Source organism: Apium graveolens, unplaced genomic scaffold (assembly GCF_009905375.1).
Source record: "Apium graveolens cultivar Ventura unplaced genomic scaffold, ASM990537v1 ctg1297, whole genome shotgun sequence".
Taxonomy (NCBI): Eukaryota; Viridiplantae; Streptophyta; class Magnoliopsida; order Apiales; family Apiaceae; genus Apium; species Apium graveolens.
The window spans coordinates 5231-24127 of record NW_027417176.1 but is presented as its reverse complement, the minus strand read 5'-3'; the positions used below and the strand labels follow the sequence as shown (position 1 = coordinate 24127).

The following is an 18897-nucleotide window of genomic DNA, read 5'->3' as shown; positions in this document are numbered from 1 at the left end:
ATTTGGTCTATAAACTTCTTACACATCACTTTCAATTAAGAAAAGCTGATGTCAAAAGAGATAATGTACATCACTTTAAGGTAAAAAACTGATGTCAAAGAAATCCAAGTTCAAGTTTAAATGAAATATAGAAATCACGTTGTTTAAGATTAAACTGATGTCAAGTAACATTATAAACATCACTTTTAACCAAACAAAACTGATGTCAAAAAAATACAATGTACATCAGTTTCGGACAAACAACTGATGTTAAAGACTAACATGTTCAAGTCTAAATGATACATAGAGATCCCTTCATTCTAGAAAACACTGATGTCTATACGCTAAATTAGACATCACCTTTCATTAAAGAAAGAGATGTTTAATATGTCATTTTACATCACCTTTGTCAAAATTATCGATGTTTTTGTGATAAAAAACATAGTTCAATATATGTTTAATATGTTTTAATAGGTGTAATTTAGTTATTAAATAATTTAGTTATAGCATTTTTTATAAAAAAATCATCACATAGACATCAGTATTTTTCACTAAAATCGATATTTTTCTGACAAAAAACATAGCTCATGATATATTTAACATGTTTAATTAGGTGTAATTTAGTTATTAAATATTTTACTTATAGCATTTTATGTAAATAATCAACACATAGACATCTGTTTTTTAACTAAAATCGATGTCTAATCGAGTATAGACATCGGGTATTCACCGATGTCTAGAATAGACATCACCGACATCAACATCGGTTGGGAAACAGCATAGACATCGGCCAAAAAGCGATGTCTATGGACCTTTTTCTTGTAGTGCCAGGATCGTAGTCGAAACTTCGACCTGGATTTTGGTCGAAAACTAGTGTCTTTCTTTGCTTCCCGGTCATTTGGTTTCGACTAGGATTTACGACCTGGGTTTCGACCAGGATCCTAGTCAAACCTTCGACCTAGATCTTAGTCGAGACTTCTGCGCTTATTTGCTTCCTGGTCATTAGATTTTTGCATAGGAGCATCTTAATCCCCAAAGCCTTTTTTAGTCGAGATTTTGCGTAGGTCGGAGCATCTTAGTCGAGATTTTGCGTAGGTCGGAGTATCTTAATCCCCAAAGCCTTTTTTAGGAGCATTACTTCAGGTAAGACTTCTCCCTTTACTTCTTGTGCTTGTTTTTGCATAGTTTGCGTTTTAAAATTGTCTCCTTATGTGCCTTTTTTTCCAGATGACTGATAAGAAAATGACCCGTTTGGCCAAGATGAATGTGGCCAGAAAGTCCAATGAATTCCCCATTCGGTCAAGGTACACTTCCTTGATTGATATATATGATCAACACACGAGGGGACGAGAACCCGTCAGATGCGTATCTAGATGCGCACGACCATATCAGTGCCTTGCGGGATCCAAAGGAGCTGGACAAGTTGAGCGGTTGTTTCAAAATCAAGGATCCTTTCAAGCTAGTTCTTGCAAGTCCGGCCGACAGGGCCTGTCAGTGGAGGAAAGACGCAATATGCGTCTACAGGGATACTTTAAGGGCAGGTATTAGACTCCCCTTTCACCCATTCATCCCTGTTTTGCTAGCTGATATGGGCATCAGCCCTTGCCAACTCCCTCCTAACTCTTGGAGGTTGATTATGTGCTATCTTTCGCAATGCACAAAGCACAATGTCTCTACCTCTGTTGTTGTTTTTAGAAAGATTTTCCAATTCAAGAACAGTCCTGACAAGAATCCGAGGTGGGTTTCTTTAAACCAGCACCCAACCGTTCCCCACATAGTGAACGTGAAGTCCATCCCTGATAACAACTTGGGGTGGAAGAAAGATTTTATGTTCATCGTTTGGGAGGGTGGCGATTGGGGCACCCTATTTCGCTCATCTTTTGGGCTAGCCGTAGATGGGAGCCCAAACGATATAATTTTGTCTGAGGAGGAGACCAGAGCTTCCAACCTCCTTACGCAAGATAATGGGACTTCCCATTCTTGGGATCTTATCAGGGAGACCGTTCTTGTAGAACGCGGCCTTTCTCCCGTCCCTAAGAAGAGTACGTTTCCTTCCTTATCTAGTTATTTTCGTTCCTTCTATCTTCTACTTTGCTAACTTCTCAACTCACTTATCTTATTTGTTGCAGTGGCTGAGAAAATTGAGGAGGCTACAAAGCCTAAAGACCTGGAAACGACCAGGATGAAGCGTGCTGGAAAGGTGTTTAAAGACTCGCGCCTTTGGGATCGTTTCCCGGAGTTCCTACTCCAGGCAAAGGAACCAGGCGAAGAAGGCCCCAGCCAAGTTTTACGTACCAAGCAAAAACCAGGGTCTTACTTCCAACCTGCTTGTGGAATCCGGGGCGAGGATTCGATTGTTGGCAACACAACGCTTGCCAAGGAATGGTCTATGCATTCCATTTCCCCGGTTGACTATCAAGACTTTGTGCTTCAACAGGACTTGGAGGCTAACGAGCTTTTCGGAGCTCAGGCTTTGGCGACGGTACGTCTTTTTCCTTTGCCATTCGTAGTTTTTTTTTGATTTTTTCCATTTCTTACCTTTGTTGTGTATCTTGTAGGCGAACGCCCATTTTCAAGGGGCGATTCACCAAGCCAAGGCTTGGAAGGTTGGCCTCGAGGATGCGAACAAGAAGCTGGAGGAGGCCAACCAAAGAATAGAGGCCCATGAAGCCCGACTTGCCTCATCTACTTCTGACTTGGAAACGGCCCGGGCTGAAAATATTATCCTCAAGGCTCAAAAGGATAAAGCCTTTGACGTCTGGATGGACACTCAGGAGTTCAAGAATTTAATGGTGGCGCATGATGCCCTCCTTCATCGAGTCAGCTATAAGGAAGGCTGGGACGCCGTTGTGGATGTCATTCAGGACGAGTTTCCAGAAGTCCGGGAACAGTCCTCCTTCCCTTGCGAGTTCCAGCACTTGGCAAAATAAAAAATAATAACTAATATTCATGCGGAACACGCTAAACAAAATTATAGAATTGATCCAATCTGTAATAAAAAAATAAAAGTAGACCAATAAAAATTTATTAGATCGATATAATTTCATCAAGCTAAACAAAATAATAAACGGGCTTAAACTAAAATAAATATGTGAAAGAAAAATCGTAATAAAATAAATATATAAAAGAAAACTCGTTTACCTCATTTAATGTCATCAGACTAAAACAAAATTAAATTTATTATCCATTCGGTCTAAGAGAAAATAATTTTTACCTATTTACCCCGGATCAATAATATTTATTATTTTATTTTAGCTTGATTTTTCAAATTCAACTAATTATATGTAGTTTTTAAAAAAATTTATTTCAAATTGGATAAATAGTATAATTTTGTTTAGCCACTCCGGGTGAATTTTATATATTATTTTTTTTAAAGAAAACCATTAGACATATTATAATTATATCATGAATATTTATCTATTAATGAAAGTGTTTTGTTTTAAATATTACAATAATTACTGTGAGCGAAGTTTGTTTACCAACCAAACTTTCATTGTTTAGTTTTTAATATAATTGTGTAGATATGAGGTATAATTTGGTACAACGATTATCCCCTAATTTTAATTATTAAAAAATAAATAAATTGTCCTACTAAAGTAATAAATAAAAAATTTAAATATTAACATTTAAGCTAGTAGATATTAAAAAGAGAATCATCTTCAATTCTCTAGTCCAATTAAATATTTATCTTCTCTGTTGCAGCCACCTTCTTTTGTACAATGATCCAGTACTGTCCCAGCGTAGCTTCATTCTTTTTGAATCGGAAATCGCCTCCACTCAAGACGGTGATGTATGATCGGACTTGCTGTGCAGATATCGGCAATTAGCGTCATTTCGACATCCCCTGGGAGTGTTTAAGTACGTGCACGGCTCCTGATGCGGATTCAGCGTAGATGGTCCTTGCCCAACTATTTGAGTGTTTGCATGCAACGAAGAGCAGTTCGTGGGACGGGTTGAGTGACTAAAGGCGGCTATCATATTAGCAGCAGCCTGCTGGTTGACCATTAGCAATGTAACGAAATCATTCACTAAAGGATTCAGACCCATTGCTGTTACGAGTTGTGTCCCCAGCATAGGTATCAGAGCAGTTTGTCCTGAGATAGGGTACGGGTGCATCTGGAGTAGAGGTGGATTCCTAGGCAGAAGGGATGGCAGCCCATTTGTGGTGGCTGTAGGCTGGCGGTTTGTGGCAAAGAAAATATAGCCACTGGTGATATTGGAGGTTCCATTCTCATACCAGCAACCGTTCCATTTTCACTGATTGGACTCTCAATCTCTATATCCGATTCCCAGTTGGTACTTGGTGAGTAATACAGAGGTGACATTGGGGTCATTGTTGCTTCTGGTAATGGTATGTCATTGTTAATTAGGCTCTTATTGCTGCTTGATGTGACCATTGAAGAAACGGTTATTGAAGGGGCAGAGGATTCACTAGTAATGCAATGTGAAATGTGTCCAGGAGCTGTATTTTCCCTTGGAAAGGTAAGTAACGATTCAGGAATGGTTGCGATGGCACTGGCACATGACTTTCCTTTAGCTGTCGAATCATATATTTTTATCAGTTTCTCCACATCTCCTGGGTTCTGTAGGAGACGCGCTAGCAAGTCCAGGTCAAGAACATCCTGAGCAGGCACCGAAGATGTCCAAGCAATGGGTTTGGGGATGACTACTCCAGTATTTTCTCGGACACGGTAAAACTGATCAGGGTTTTCTCTGGGAACTGATTTTGTTGGCTCGATTCCAGTGAAACTTTGCCCGCTGAAAAACTTACGAACAGTATCTGTGTCGAGCCATTGCTTGAACATGCCCAAATCAACTACAGGTTCACCTTGCCCCAATGCGACGCCATTTAAAGCATTTAAGGCATCAATAGCCATGGACATTATTTCATCATTCACTGATGAAGTAGTCAGGAATGGTGAACTGTTGTTGAGCAGGTTGCCTTTCTCCTCTATGGGTATTATCAGGGTTGTGCTGTCTGAATGGTCAGTGGGCTCCGCCTGAAATCTGACATTAAAATAAAAAGTAAAAAAAATAATCAGAGGTGCTAAATTAGGATAAAGTTAAAAAGTAGACTCGAGAACAAGAAACTTTACCTAGGATCAGTTGGTACACGTCTCCAGGTAGCCTCAATGCTCTCTTGCCCAGCAGCCACACCCGAGTTAATATCCAAAGTTAACTGTGATTGAAATCCGTGTGTAATATTCAACATCAGAACTTATAATAGAAAAGTGCATAGCATCTTTAACTAAAAAGTTATCAAAATGTATGTAATATCAATGTTTCAACTCATACCTTTGCAGGACACATCCATTCTATTTGTAGAATATCCCCATGTCTTCCACCTATCTTTGCATCCACCCCCTTATGAACACCTATCTGTGCAGGAAATAATAATAAGTTTAATTATTATTACTTCAAATGTGATTCAAAATATTTTCAGTCTTGAGAATAAGCACGAACTCCTCAAAGGAAAAAGTCTAGCCTAAAAATATTTAAAGATAGATTTGAAATTGACAATATTAAGATGAGAACGTTCAAGTACGATGAAACCAATTCTAGAAAAAAAATTATCCTTAACTGCTAATTAAACATCAACTCCCTAATTAGCTTGAAATAGTATGGGGAAAGCAAGAATTTTAAAAAATTATGAAGTGTGACGATATATCAAATAATACGACATCTAAGATACTCCCTCCGTCCCTTTCAATTGTTTATATTTTTTAGAGAGTGTCTGACACGCATTTTAAGGTGCATATAAAGAATAGTTCTGTATTTTTTTTTAGAATTTTATTTTTTTGAATAAAATTAAAACATTCAACTTTTATTCAGAAAAAGAAAATTGTAAAAATAAGTTACATAACTATACCTTTTATGCACCTTAAAATGCGTGTCGGACACTTCCCCAGAAATGTAAACAATTGGAAGGGACTGAGGTAGTATATTTTATATAAGAGATCACTAAATACGTGTGCACCTCATTGCACAAAAAGTCCATTACGGCTAATTAATTAAGGACCTTAATATTAATAAAGAGAGGCTTTTCACTTGGCAAAAAGAAGAAGATGGAAGGCTTCTCTCACCCTTCATAGTTAATAACACATAAGACAATATGTATTTTATCTTTGAGGATTCTAGATCTACTTCTGAAGATTATAAACACGTGAGTCATATAACAAACATTATCTTAAGTAATTATCTCCATTAAGGTGTTATACGAAGACTTTATATGGATCTTATACTATTATTTAACACATTACAACCTCAGGCATGATAGCAAGTCGTACTTACATATGAATTTTTTAGTTCGGGTTTGAATTGTAATACTTAAAAAGATTTAAGAAGAAATGTGTATACAAAGTTGATTACAATTAAAATAAATTGAAGTCAATCTGTTATTAATGAGTTAAACAATAACAACAACAAATATCATAACATTATATGCAATCTTGGATTAAATATAAAATAATATTACCCGTATATCTGTGAACGTGGAGGAGGAAGTAAAACTTTAACTTTGATGGAGCATTTTCTTCATTGCTTTCCGCCTATGTTTTAGAAATTTGATTTACATCATATTCAAACAAAAAAATGAATTTAGAAAAATAAATTAAATCTAGAAAATATGGAATCGGATGAATTTAACGGTGATAAAAATCTAATAGTATGCTTGCAACGAAATAAATTCAGACAACTTACTTATATCGGGATGATGAGCATTTTACAAAGACGAGGAACTTCTTGCGAATCCGGAAAATATTAAAAAAAATGCTAATTTATTGGGCCTAAATCTCAATCGATGATATAGAAACTGTTATTCAAATAGTAATAGGAAAGTGGTAAGGGGTGTATGTGAAATGAGTTTTCTAATTGGTACACAAACTTTAAGTTTTGTTATTAGATTAAATGATAATGATCTTAATTGGCTCAAAAAATGAAGGAGATTTAGATCTAAATGGTTTGATGCAGAGTGGAGAAAAAAACTGATTTAAATCTATATCGAATAATGGAGAATGGGGAAGAAAAATAGAGATTTTAGATCTATATCGGATGATGGAAATCTGGAAGAAGAAAAATATTTGATGTATATCGGATGATGGAAATTGGCGGAGAAGAAAAGAGATTCAGGTTTATATCGGATGACGGAGAGTGGAGCACGAGAAAAGAAAATTAGATCTATATCGGACGATAGAGGGTGGACAAGAATAAAAGATGGTTGTGATGGAAAAGATACAGTAGGAAATGAAAATTATTTATAACGTCTTTCGAAGAATCTAGAATAGACGAGAGGCTTTCGAAGAATCTAGAATAGACGAGAGCCTACATGAGGATATAAGTGTCACAAATCAATGTTTATGTTATATTAAAAAATGATAAGTAATATTTATTTGATGCATTTTTTTATATAAATCTATATTTAATAGAGTCAAATGCATATGGTGTACTCGCTTTTTGGTTGTCACATCACTTGGGATGGTAAATTTTAAAAACCGTAATCGGTGAATTTTCAAATTTTTACAAACTATTAAATATGACTCACTATATTACTCGTGTCAAGGTTATTTCAAACTTGTACTCAACATGCGTGGTACATACTATACTTAAACTATCATGTTAAAATATGTAAGTTGTTAAACAAAAGTAGATCTAACTTTTATTCGTCCAATATAAAATTTCAATATAAAATTTCAATAGAAAATAATATTTATTAAAAATAACATCATAAAGGTGGTCGCCATTTTAGTCATTTTTAAATTCAAGCCATATACTTGAAGCAGTAGCATGTAAAGTTTGAATTGATTTTTCTTAATGACTAAACCCCGTGAAAAATTAAAAGAAAACTGGGGGACTCGCAGGTATGAGTTGTGTATAACTTTTATAATATTTGAATTTACTATATGCATTGCATTTGTAAATAAATCTTTCGCATTAGTATTAAGAAAAAAAAAATCTATTTACAAGAAAATAATTATTTTTACGACTATTAATATATGCATAAATTAATATTTTCTATCATTTTCCACTTCCAATTTTTTTACTATTTTGGTATATTTATAGTACTCTATGAACATAAATTCTATAATCGAAATAATAAATATGAGCCGTGTAATTTTTGGCTTTTTTCATCAACATATCTCTAGAAGGCATAGCATAGGATTTCACTAGCAAAATTTAATTAAATATTAGAAATATTCTTCCTATTAACACAATTAATGGAAAAATTAAAAAAATTGAGACTATTTAAAATATAGTTAGATATTAAATAAATGGGGTGTGCTCGCAAGGCTGATTCACGTAATTGAATGGTGCTAAGTCATCCTCTGCCCCGATCTAGAGAGAAATAAAGAGACAAAGATGGTGAGAGAAAAGAGTGGGAACGAGAAAATAGGAGGGCGAAGATGGAGGGGACAGTGAGAGAAGATAAAAAAAGAGAGCGTGAGGGGCGGGGAAAGGAATATTAAATTCTGAAGGAATGGAGAGACATGAGGAGAGAGGTAGATGGAGACAGGGGGAATTGAGAGGGAATGGAGGAAGAGGAAGTTGGCTAATATGAAAATGGAGTGTTGGATGATTGAATGGAGAAGTGGCGGGGGCTTGGTTAGTGAAAGACCCCATAAAAATTGGGTTATTACGAGGTGGAAAGAAGAATAAAACAACAAGTTAATTGAATTATGGGGGACTCTACATGTTAATGGCTCTTTAATTTGGTAGAAATTTAGTATTAATTGGGAGGCCTGGGTGCCGAATTCAGTTTAAGTTGCAAATATATAATATATGGAAAATACTAGAGCCCCATATATTGTGACAAATTTTTTCCCAAATACTTTTCAATTTGTCTAGTGTGTGTCAATAGGCACATGTTAAATACTAAAAACTATAAATTTAAAGCATTTTAATTTAGAGTATTTGGTAGTTATAACCCACTTTTATTTTCATTTTTGTAATTTGGGTCTACATTATTTTATGTGTCAACATACACCCCATAAAATTAATTTCGCTTCTATTTGTACCCCACTCACCACTTTCCATCCAAGATGACCATTAATTTTAATAGAAGTAGGGGCATTTCAGCAAATTACTAATTCAAACAGAAAAAAATAAGAGTAATTGGCACTTTGTAACCCATTTCTTTGGGCATTTTTTCAATTCGGGTCTATATTATGTATCCTTGCAAGTTGCACCTTTAACTTTTATATCAGGTGAAAAATTAAAAATTTCTAGTATCCAAGAATAAATTGCCACATCATTCGATTTCCCAATCCAAACCTACAAATAAATACATGAATCGATTGCAAATAGGGCTAATCAAAACCTATTTATGTAGTTGTTGTTAATGCACCGATCAAAATAAGCAAAAATTATAAAAGTTTGTGTTTATTCTGTGCATATGAGCACATCATAGAAAAACGAATCTATACTCTTTATTAATAAGCGAAACTATGTATAATTTGGTGCTAAAAGTACCAAAGTACCAAATTTTGCTACTTACCTGACATAAGTTGACTTCCATTCTATATTAACTTTATTTTTAACACAACTCGACTTATATTGTTTGTAAATTTAATTTTCTTTTTAGTTAGTGTTCATCCAATCTTCTTTTTCATTTTTAAAATAAAAATATTTTTTAAACGATTTGTAAATTATATTAAAAAATTATTAAGTTACGTTAAATAAAGTAAAATAACTTATATTTATGTTTAATTTTATAAAAACTACAAACTACTAACAATAATTGACTTATATTTTCTGTAAACTTTATTTATTTATAAATTATATTAAGAATTTATTAAGTTCATTAAATTAAGTAAAATAACTTATATTTACTTTTATTTTGAAAAACTACTAATTACAAACTACAAAGTAAACTATTAACACGAATTGACTTCTATTCTCTGTAAACTTTATTTTTTATAGTATTATTTTAAAAATAATTAAGTAATAGCAAATGACTTTAGTAATATTTATTAACTTATAAACTGATAATTATTAATTTATCGATCGTATTTGTTACTGTCCATCACAACATTTATATACTTTAAATTAAAAAAAAATTAACAGTAACAAATTTATGGCCTGTATTTAGATTATATTTAGTAATATTAAATTAAGTTTAATAACATCTATTTACTTTTAATTTGTAAATTAATTTTTATCGATAATTAAGTAATATTAAATAAACTATATTGAAAAGGCTAATTATAAGATAATTATCAAATTATATTAATTAATATTAAATTGTCTAAAGAACATAAATTTGGTTCATAAGATAGAGATACAATTCGTTTCACAAAAATAACACTAATATGTTAGATTTTTTATAACAAGTGAAACAATGCAAAACTAGAATTATATTGAAATATTTCATTACTGATTCAATTATTTTTAACTACATAACTATTTTTTACAAGTACTAATTTAATATTTTATATTAATATATTAATTTTAATTCGTGTTTCATACGAATTATGAATAATTCTCTACAAATATTAATTCGATATTTTTAGTCTCGGTCTCATGTTTCGCACGGGTTATCAACTATGTATACTAATAAGCGAAACCATGTTTAGCTCCCAAATCTTGGTACTGACTAGAAAATTATACAACTATTTTTGAAATTTTATATAATAAAATCTCAACATCTCAACTAACAAAAATTAACTTTTACTCTCTCTAAATTTTATTTTCCTTAATTTTTTATTTGTTGCTGAACATCCAAGTGTCGGTTTAATTTCAAATAATCGGATTAGTAAGTTAACATGACAGAATTATATAACTAAATAATTAGGCGCCTGCATAACTAAAACTATACGGTGAAATTTTAGAGTTACACTTAACTTCAATTTTTTTAACTACATATTTTAAAATCATTTTATAAATTATATTTAGATCTGTATTTTACTCGAATTATGAGTTTCAGTTTTATGTAAATAATAATGTGATACTGTTATTTTTAATTTCGGGTCTGTGCTTGGCATGGCTTACCAACTAATATCTTATAAATGGTAACTTTCCCTAGAATAATATGAGACCCCACGTGCATTGATAATCGCACACGAATGTAATTTCAAAATGTGTCATGTCACGTTACTTTGTAACTATTTTTGTATAAGTTTGGGGTTATCTAGTATTACACGTTATATATTGACAATGAGATTTAATGCATCCAAATTTTGTAATTAGCAATCTGAACTGAGCCAATCACCAAATTTTCTCATTATCACACCAAATTTTCTCAATTATTAGTAAATTTATATCATAATTACTAAAAATCATACCACCACCTAAGAAATCGTTGAATTCAAACATTTAAATGAAAATCATCAATTATTATATGCAAATTTAAAATGTTTTGAAATAGGCTAAAAATTCTAACATATTAAATTTATCCAAAGTGGAGAAAAATACTCAAGAAAAATATGTCTTCAAATAGGCTAAAAGGCTACCTATTAAATATGTCTTAGTGTACTAGAAAATCTATCTCTGGTGAGATAATCATTTATTCTCCACAACTTTTTAGTGTAGTTCATAGCGCATATTTTCAAATTTACACCCTAGTAGCAACATTCAAATTTTTTTATTGAAAGAGGGTAGTGATCTAATAATTGTTTTATCGAGTGAGTGTAGCGATCTATTAACATAGAATTTTGTTAAATAAGAAGGGAATTTCTGACAATATCTTGATTATTTATAAGAAAGTTAATCAGAAGTAAGTAAGGGTCAAATGATAAGAGGAAAAAATCTTAATAAAATTAAAATTAGGTATAAATATAATATATACAACATATACAACATTATCACCACAAATAACAATCAAATTAAACCAAATTTCGGATAGTATGGGTGACCATGGGTTTCGAAATCCGACCTAACCGACCCTACCGGACCTAACCCGCCTTAAACCAACCTAAAAAATTCAAACCGAACTTTAATCGTGTTAAATATTATTAAAATTGAATTAAATGGGTTAGTTTAGGGTTTTGCGTGCAACCTACCCATTCCAACTTGACCCGCACACCTACTTCTTTTGAGTTCATTTAGTCTTTTTCTTATAAGTTTATATGACTTAATTTAATAAACGAAAAGTCAGTATTCCATGTGATCGTATGCATGTAACAAGAATGCTTTGTTACATACAATTCAAGTAATTTTTACGTTTTTATTTTATTATTTTTTTATTATAGGAAAGTTTTGGGGAAGAGTTGATTTGTTGCTTGACGGATGACACAAAATAAATTAATTTGCCTAGTAGCTTATAATAACCAACCTAAACCGAACCAAACTGACCAAAAATCTAGTCGACCCAACTCGATAAAATTTAAACTTACTTTAATGGGGTTAAATATATATAACTGAATTAAATGAATTGGGTTAGAGTTTTGTTCGTGATCCGCCTAACTTGACCCGCGTGCACCCCTACCGAATAGTAGTTTTTAAGCATAAGATATTTATTGCAAATTCATAATATACATGAATTTGGTAGGAAATGAGGATATTTGGTAGGAAATAGACTAGACGCCCACGTAAATTCCTAAGAGGAATTTCCTACAATCTCTTTGAATATATTTAAAAAAACTTTGTTTGGATATGCCTTGAGTTAGCGTTTTGGACTTTTTTGGGTTTTTTTATAACAACCTAATGTGTTATATAAACTCTCTAGGTCATAAGCTAAACTTATGTTGTAATCTGTATCCTTAAGATTAAATTTCTTTAAGTTTATTATAATCTTTCTTGCTTCCGTTCGAACAAATCGGTACTCAGAGCTAAGGCTAGTTCTTTTGGGTTTTAAAGTTTCATGAATCTGTTTGACAAAAAGGTGTCTTCTTTAAACATGAAGATTGATAGATTCATTGGGAGAAATAGTTTCGGTCTATGACAGATCAAGATGTGAGCCTTGCTAAAGTAGCAAGGACTGTAGGCACCACTTTCGGAAAAATCTAAACAGGGTGCAAATAACAGGGAATCGAATAGTTTGGAGGAGAAGGCACATTCGATAATCATGATATGTTTGGCTGATGACGTCATCACTAAGATAGCTGATAAAGAAACTGCGGCCAGCCTGTGGTTGAAACTTGAAAGTTTATATATGACAAAGTCCATAACCAACTAATTGCTTCTCAAGCAACGTTTGTTCAGCCTGCTTATGCAGGAATGTATATTTCTTAGGGATGATCTTGATAGGTTAAATACTATTTTGTTAGATTTTTGAAATATAGATGTTAAAGTAGAAGATGAGGATGTTGACCAATTTCTTTATTGTTTTTGCCATTGTCGTATGAGAATTTCATTGTTGGGAAAGATATTTTGTCTCTAGAAGAAGTAAGATTTGTCCTTCATACATGAGAAAGGTTCCTCAATGGAGAAGATTTAAGTACATAAAATGTTGGGTATAGGGATTTATAGGGAAATAGATCAATAAAGCCCATTTTGTCACAAAGGGGTTAAATGCAGAAGATAGTGTCAAGTATTGACATGTCATCGGCTAAGACTATAGATACTTCTAGTACAGCAAATGTTCAACTGTTTGTTGCTTTTACACCTCAATCTGAATTTTAGAAGGAGTACATGTCTCGAGTCCCGTATGCTAATTCAGTAGGAAGCTCTATGTATGTTATGATCTACACTATACCTGATTTTGCATATCCTATTACTGTAATCATCAAGTAGATGGGAAACCTGGAAAGGAACATTGGTAAGTTGTAAAGAAGATTTTTTGTTATCATCAAGGTACATCTGATGTTGGTCTCATTTATGGGAATGATATAAAATATTTAGTCACTGGTTACTCTGATTCTGATAATGCTGGAGATGTTGATATCAGGATGTCTACGACTGGTTATGAATTTACTCTGAGTGGTTTAGTTGTTAGTTGGAAGGGAAATCTGCAGCCTACAGTTATTTTATCTACTACTGAAGCAGTGTACATGGCGTTGAATGAAGCTGCTAAAGAGGGAATATGGTTGAAAGGACTAGTTAGTGATCTTGGTATGCATCATGATCAGGTTGTTGTGTATTGTGATAGTCTTACTATAATATGCTTAGCCAAGGATCAAGTCCATCATGAGCAGACTAAGCTCATAAATTTGAGATATCATTTCCTTAGGTATGTGGAAGAGGATTAAGGTGAAGAAAGCGGGTACTGTTGATAGTCTCACTGATATGTTCACCAAGTCGGTTCTATGTGGCAGGTTCCAAAATTGTTTTGACTTGCTAAATGTTCTAAGTTATTAATCTGGGACCTGAAGCAAAATATGAGGCAGAATAATTTTTTCTTGTATATTTGGAGTTATTATGGTGCATCTGAAACATCTATTTGGTGAGAGAATTCAAGTCAAGGTGGAGATTTGTTAGAATATGCCTTGAATCAGCGTTTTAAGCCCATTTTTTGAATTTTTCTTTAACCTCCTAAGAGATTTGTTAGGTTAAGATTTGTCATAACCTAAATATATGATGTAATCTGTATCCTCAAGATTAAATAAAAAATTTCTCTTTTACCTATTTGTTTTCTTTCTTTACGTTTAATATAATCTTTCTTGCTTCCGTTATAACAAACTTTGTTTTGCAAGACATGCCTGCACTTTAACAAGACTATGTCAAATTGACAGCCCTAAGTAAGTTGTATGGTAATCTAAGTTTGCATTTTGTATTGTATCACTTAAGTCTGTAAAAGTGTAAATAGATTAGACTATAGTATTTTTCTGTAAATAGTCTCAAACCTAAGAATAAACTCTAGAAGAAGATCATGAAGATCATGGCTCAGAGACAATGTGAAGAAGCTTGTACTTGAATAAATCTTTTTTGGGAAAAACATTCTAAGTTAAGAAATCTACAAGTCATATATTAAGTCTTATAGAGAAGTCATTCGAGTACTCCAGAATGACTTATCGAGAAGTCAAGAAAAGCTTATAGAGAAGTCTTAGAGATATCGATAAGGCAAATTGAAGACATGAAGATTGGAGATATCGACAAGTCATTTCTTCACTAGAGAATTCTGGGATATTGGCAAGTCAAAATATCACGAGACATCTTTGAGATATCGATAAGTCAAAATTTCACTAGAGAACTCTGAGATATCGAAAAGTCATTTCCTCACTAGAGAACTCAGAGATATCGATAAGTCAAAATGAAGACATTAAGATTGGAGACCTCGACAAGCCTAATTCTCTTATAGAGAACTCGGAGACTTCAACAAGTCAAAACAATTATAGAGTAATAAGAGATCTCGATAAGCTATTATACTTATCGATATGTCGAGTTTCCTATATAACAAACTGGAGATCTCGATGTAAAACTCAAGTATAGAATGTAGATCAGTTGAATATCTAAGATTATCAATCACTGATTTGAAAAGTTTACAAAACGAAGCTTGAAGAGTACAAGATTAGAGGCCAAGATTAACTGACAATGTATAATTCACAGACATGCACGATTTGCAAAGATACACTAAGCCAGAAGTAGAAGTTTTAGTTAACTTAAAGTAGGGTTTAGTACATGATATTGCATGTTGTGTAAAACCTGTGTTTACTGTTCTATAAAGTAAACACTGGATGCTTTCTTTTAGAAGTAATAAAATATATCTAGAAAATCTTGTAACTCTCAAGAGAGAAGCTAAGTTATTTATCAACTAAGAACCCATAAATTTGTAGCAAGACATACATGATTTTAATATAAAATTAAGTGAGTTTTAAAAGTTAGTGTATTCATGTGCATGTTTCATTATTCATGTTACAACATATTATCCTTACAGTTAGATTACTTTGTTCACCATCCATAATAGTTCAAAAAGCTTAAAAATAATCCAAAACACATTCACCCCCCCCCCCCCGGCTGTGTTTTATTCATTACCTAACAAGTGGTATCAAAGCAAAATCTGAAAGCAAACAGATTAAAGATCTTGGAAGAATGAATACAAAGAAGTTTAGCAGTATCAAAATTCCTACCTTTCACATATCTAACTACATACTATGGAAAAAGAAAATGATGTTGTTCATCAGCATGGCCAATCCATTATACATTCAGATCCTCAAGAATGGTCCTTTCACCCCCATGGTCCATTATACTGCTATTGTTTTTGTAATTTAAGTTGTGTTAAATTGTGCTAAGCATTGCTACTCTGTTAATAACAGTCTTGGAGTTTACAAGGTCCATCAAGATACCAAGGTTTTATCTGTGTTTGTGAACTCAGAAGTAATTCGGGAAGATCAACTGGAGAATGCTGTCAAATTTCTTTTACATCTAAAAATTAAGAGATTTCTTGTCCTGTACAGATGTTCCTCTCTGAGAAGAAGGGCCTTACAAAGGAGGATATAGATGAAGGCCTGTGTTCAGATAAGTAATTTTACTATTCTTAATCATGAAAACATCTTGTTTTCGATGGCAGGATCAAACCCCACCAGTTTCAACTGGTCAACCAGCAGGAGGTAACTTATTTAATTCAAATCCAGGCTTCCTTTTTAGTAATGTTGGCAAAATTCTTAGGGGATGGGTAATAGTCTTGTTAATTGAGTTTTAGCCATTATGTATATTAATGTAGACGGGAATCCGAAGTCATCAATTTTGCAAAAGATCAAGCTTTGGAACCCGCAGCAGATACTCCTATTAGCACTGTTTCTAATGCAGGGACCTTGGCGCAATATCGATTTGGATGGAAATAAGCTCTTCTTGCTGTGGGTTTACTGGCTATTTCAGGTGCTGGGACCGCTTTGGTTTTTATGGTACTTGGGTAACCCAAGTTGGGTTGGAGCAGTATCATGTTTTTTTGGGTAAAAATGCACAATACATATCGCGTTAATAAAATCAATAGAATCACTTCTTGTGCTAATCTCTAGTTTTGTGTTTTCAGTTGTGCTCTAGATCAGTTTGGTAATAAATCAATTATGTCTGCTGCAAGCTTTTCGGCTCCAGTGGCTGGATCCACCTATGTTGGCTTAAAACCTATCCCGCCAAAGCTGTTTCAGATGAAGGATTCAGTTGCGTGGAACAGGAAGACTGTTTTGAATGGATCTAAAACTCACTGTATGAAGGTACTTTGATCGGAACTTGTATTTTTGTTTTTAATTTTTTTTAAGCTGTTTATATTACCACCTTTTGTACTGCTTATAGTTGACTCTCGTTTGTGTGTAAACAGACTTGGAATCCGATTGATAACAATAAGTTTGAGACTCTCTCCTACCTTCCACCTCTCACCGATGATTCAATCGCTAGGGAAATTGATTACATGATGAAAAAAGGATGGATTCCATGCCTTGAATTTGATGCAGTAAGATAGATACTTCATAATTTCTTTATTAGTATGATTAATACATATCCTACTGGAAATGTTCTACAGTTTTTGTTCAGCTAGATAGTTCTTAATTGCTTTTATCTACAATTGCATCAATTTTAAGTGTTAAAGAGATATGACAATTAGTTGTTGCAGAAAGTGTGACTTCTGGTAATTGAATTGTATTGTGAGCTCCCTTTGTTTGGCAAAGATAACATCTGGAATACAACCACTAATTCTTAAAAAAATTTACTATTTGCGTCCACTCTTTATCATAATTTAGATTATGTTGTAAACTTTCAGTTTAGCAGGTGTCTTGTTTCTTGATAGTTGATAGTGATAGAACTTGACTCCAATGTTAGAAACTGCATATTTTTTATATAGAAAATATTCATTGTGTGTCCGATGTTATAAAATTTTCTATAAATGCATTCCAAATTGTGGCACTGATAAATAATTTTGTTCAATCTTGAAATTTCCATCTCTGGAGATGAACTTTCTATTTCTTTTCTCTCTTGCATGCACAAAATAATTATATAAATCAATGGCTTGAAGCAATACTCTGTGGTCTGAAGTTTTTTGTTAAGCAGGGGTTGAAATACTGATCTCTTGTTCTGAACATTTTTGTCTACAGCTGGGGTATGTTTATCGCGATAACAGCAGAATTCCTAACTACTACGATGGGAGGTACTGGACAATGTGGAAGCTTCCCATGTTTGGTTGCACGGACGCATCTCAAGTCCTCCATGAAATCACGGAATACAAGAAGGCATATCCTAGTGCTTACATCCGGTGCCTGGCTTTTGATAACATTAGGCAAGCTCAATGTATGTCGTTCGTCATCCAAAAGCCCACAACCACCTCCTAGATCCTCTGCTCCTTAAAAAAGTTGCAGTGCGACCTTGTTCTGCTTCTGCATGTTCAATGAAATCAATGAGTGATTCCATATGGGTAATTCAAAATTTCCTTATTCTAAATTGCTTACAGTAGTTATTATTGCTAAAAGGGATTGGCTGTACATAGTTGCTTGTATCAGTTGTGTTGTCATACTCAACAAATATATCATGGGTGCATCTGTGCATTTCTTGTCACAAACGTCCTTATTTAAAACTGGTTTTATATAAGTTTGCATTTTCGTACTTGCCATATATTTTCAAGGGAGCTTTTGGTCTTTAGAATGCCAGAAATCATTGTTCTAAATCTACTCCAGTTATAAATAGGTGGTTGACTAGGTCATCAATTTTGATGACAAGTTCCACCTCACCTTTTAACTTGAGAGGCGATTATGTTGTGCTCTTTTTAATAATCTGTGTTATTTCAACCTAGGAATTCATAGTCTGCAGTTAATAATCATATTTGACCTTGTAGTTCACCTGCTGGTCCTGAAACTCAAATAGTATAAACGATATTCTTGTTGATGAAAACAATAATGAGAGCCTGCACTTGCTAAGAAATGCATGCTACCTAGGTAAATAATTGTCTGAATGTTGGAATAATATTAATTTTTTATGTCTGAATGTTGTTGTTTGACTTGGTTTGGAAGTGCAGCAAAGTTTCTTGAGTTGTTTTAGAATATGTTATTGATGATTTCTCTCACTTCTTCCTCTAATGCTTCTGAAAATGCACTCCGACACAAGTAAATAGAAACTCATAAGTAA

At 33.3% G+C, this 18897-nt stretch overlaps 2 protein-coding genes across 2 annotated transcripts; one reads left to right on the top strand and one right to left on the bottom strand.

Moving 5' to 3' along the window:
- Positions 1-3756: 3756 nt before the first annotated feature.
- Positions 3757-5977, bottom strand: LOC141699771 (uncharacterized). Its single transcript, XM_074503610.1, has 5 exons — positions 5957-5977; positions 5275-5358; positions 5076-5158; positions 4217-4986; positions 3757-4028 (listed from the first exon to the last, which is right to left on the bottom strand). The coding sequence occupies exons 1-5, from the start codon at positions 5975-5977 to the stop codon at positions 3757-3759; spliced, it is 1230 nt and encodes a 409-aa protein (XP_074359711.1).
- Positions 5978-16853: 10876 nt separating this feature from the next.
- LOC141699775 (ribulose bisphosphate carboxylase small subunit, chloroplastic-like) lies at positions 16854-18107 on the top strand. Its single transcript, XM_074503611.1, has 3 exons — positions 16854-17000; positions 17105-17236; positions 17874-18107. The coding sequence occupies exons 1-3, from the start codon at positions 16854-16856 to the stop codon at positions 18105-18107; spliced, it is 513 nt and encodes a 170-aa protein (XP_074359712.1).
- Positions 18108-18897: the final 790 nt, after the last annotated feature.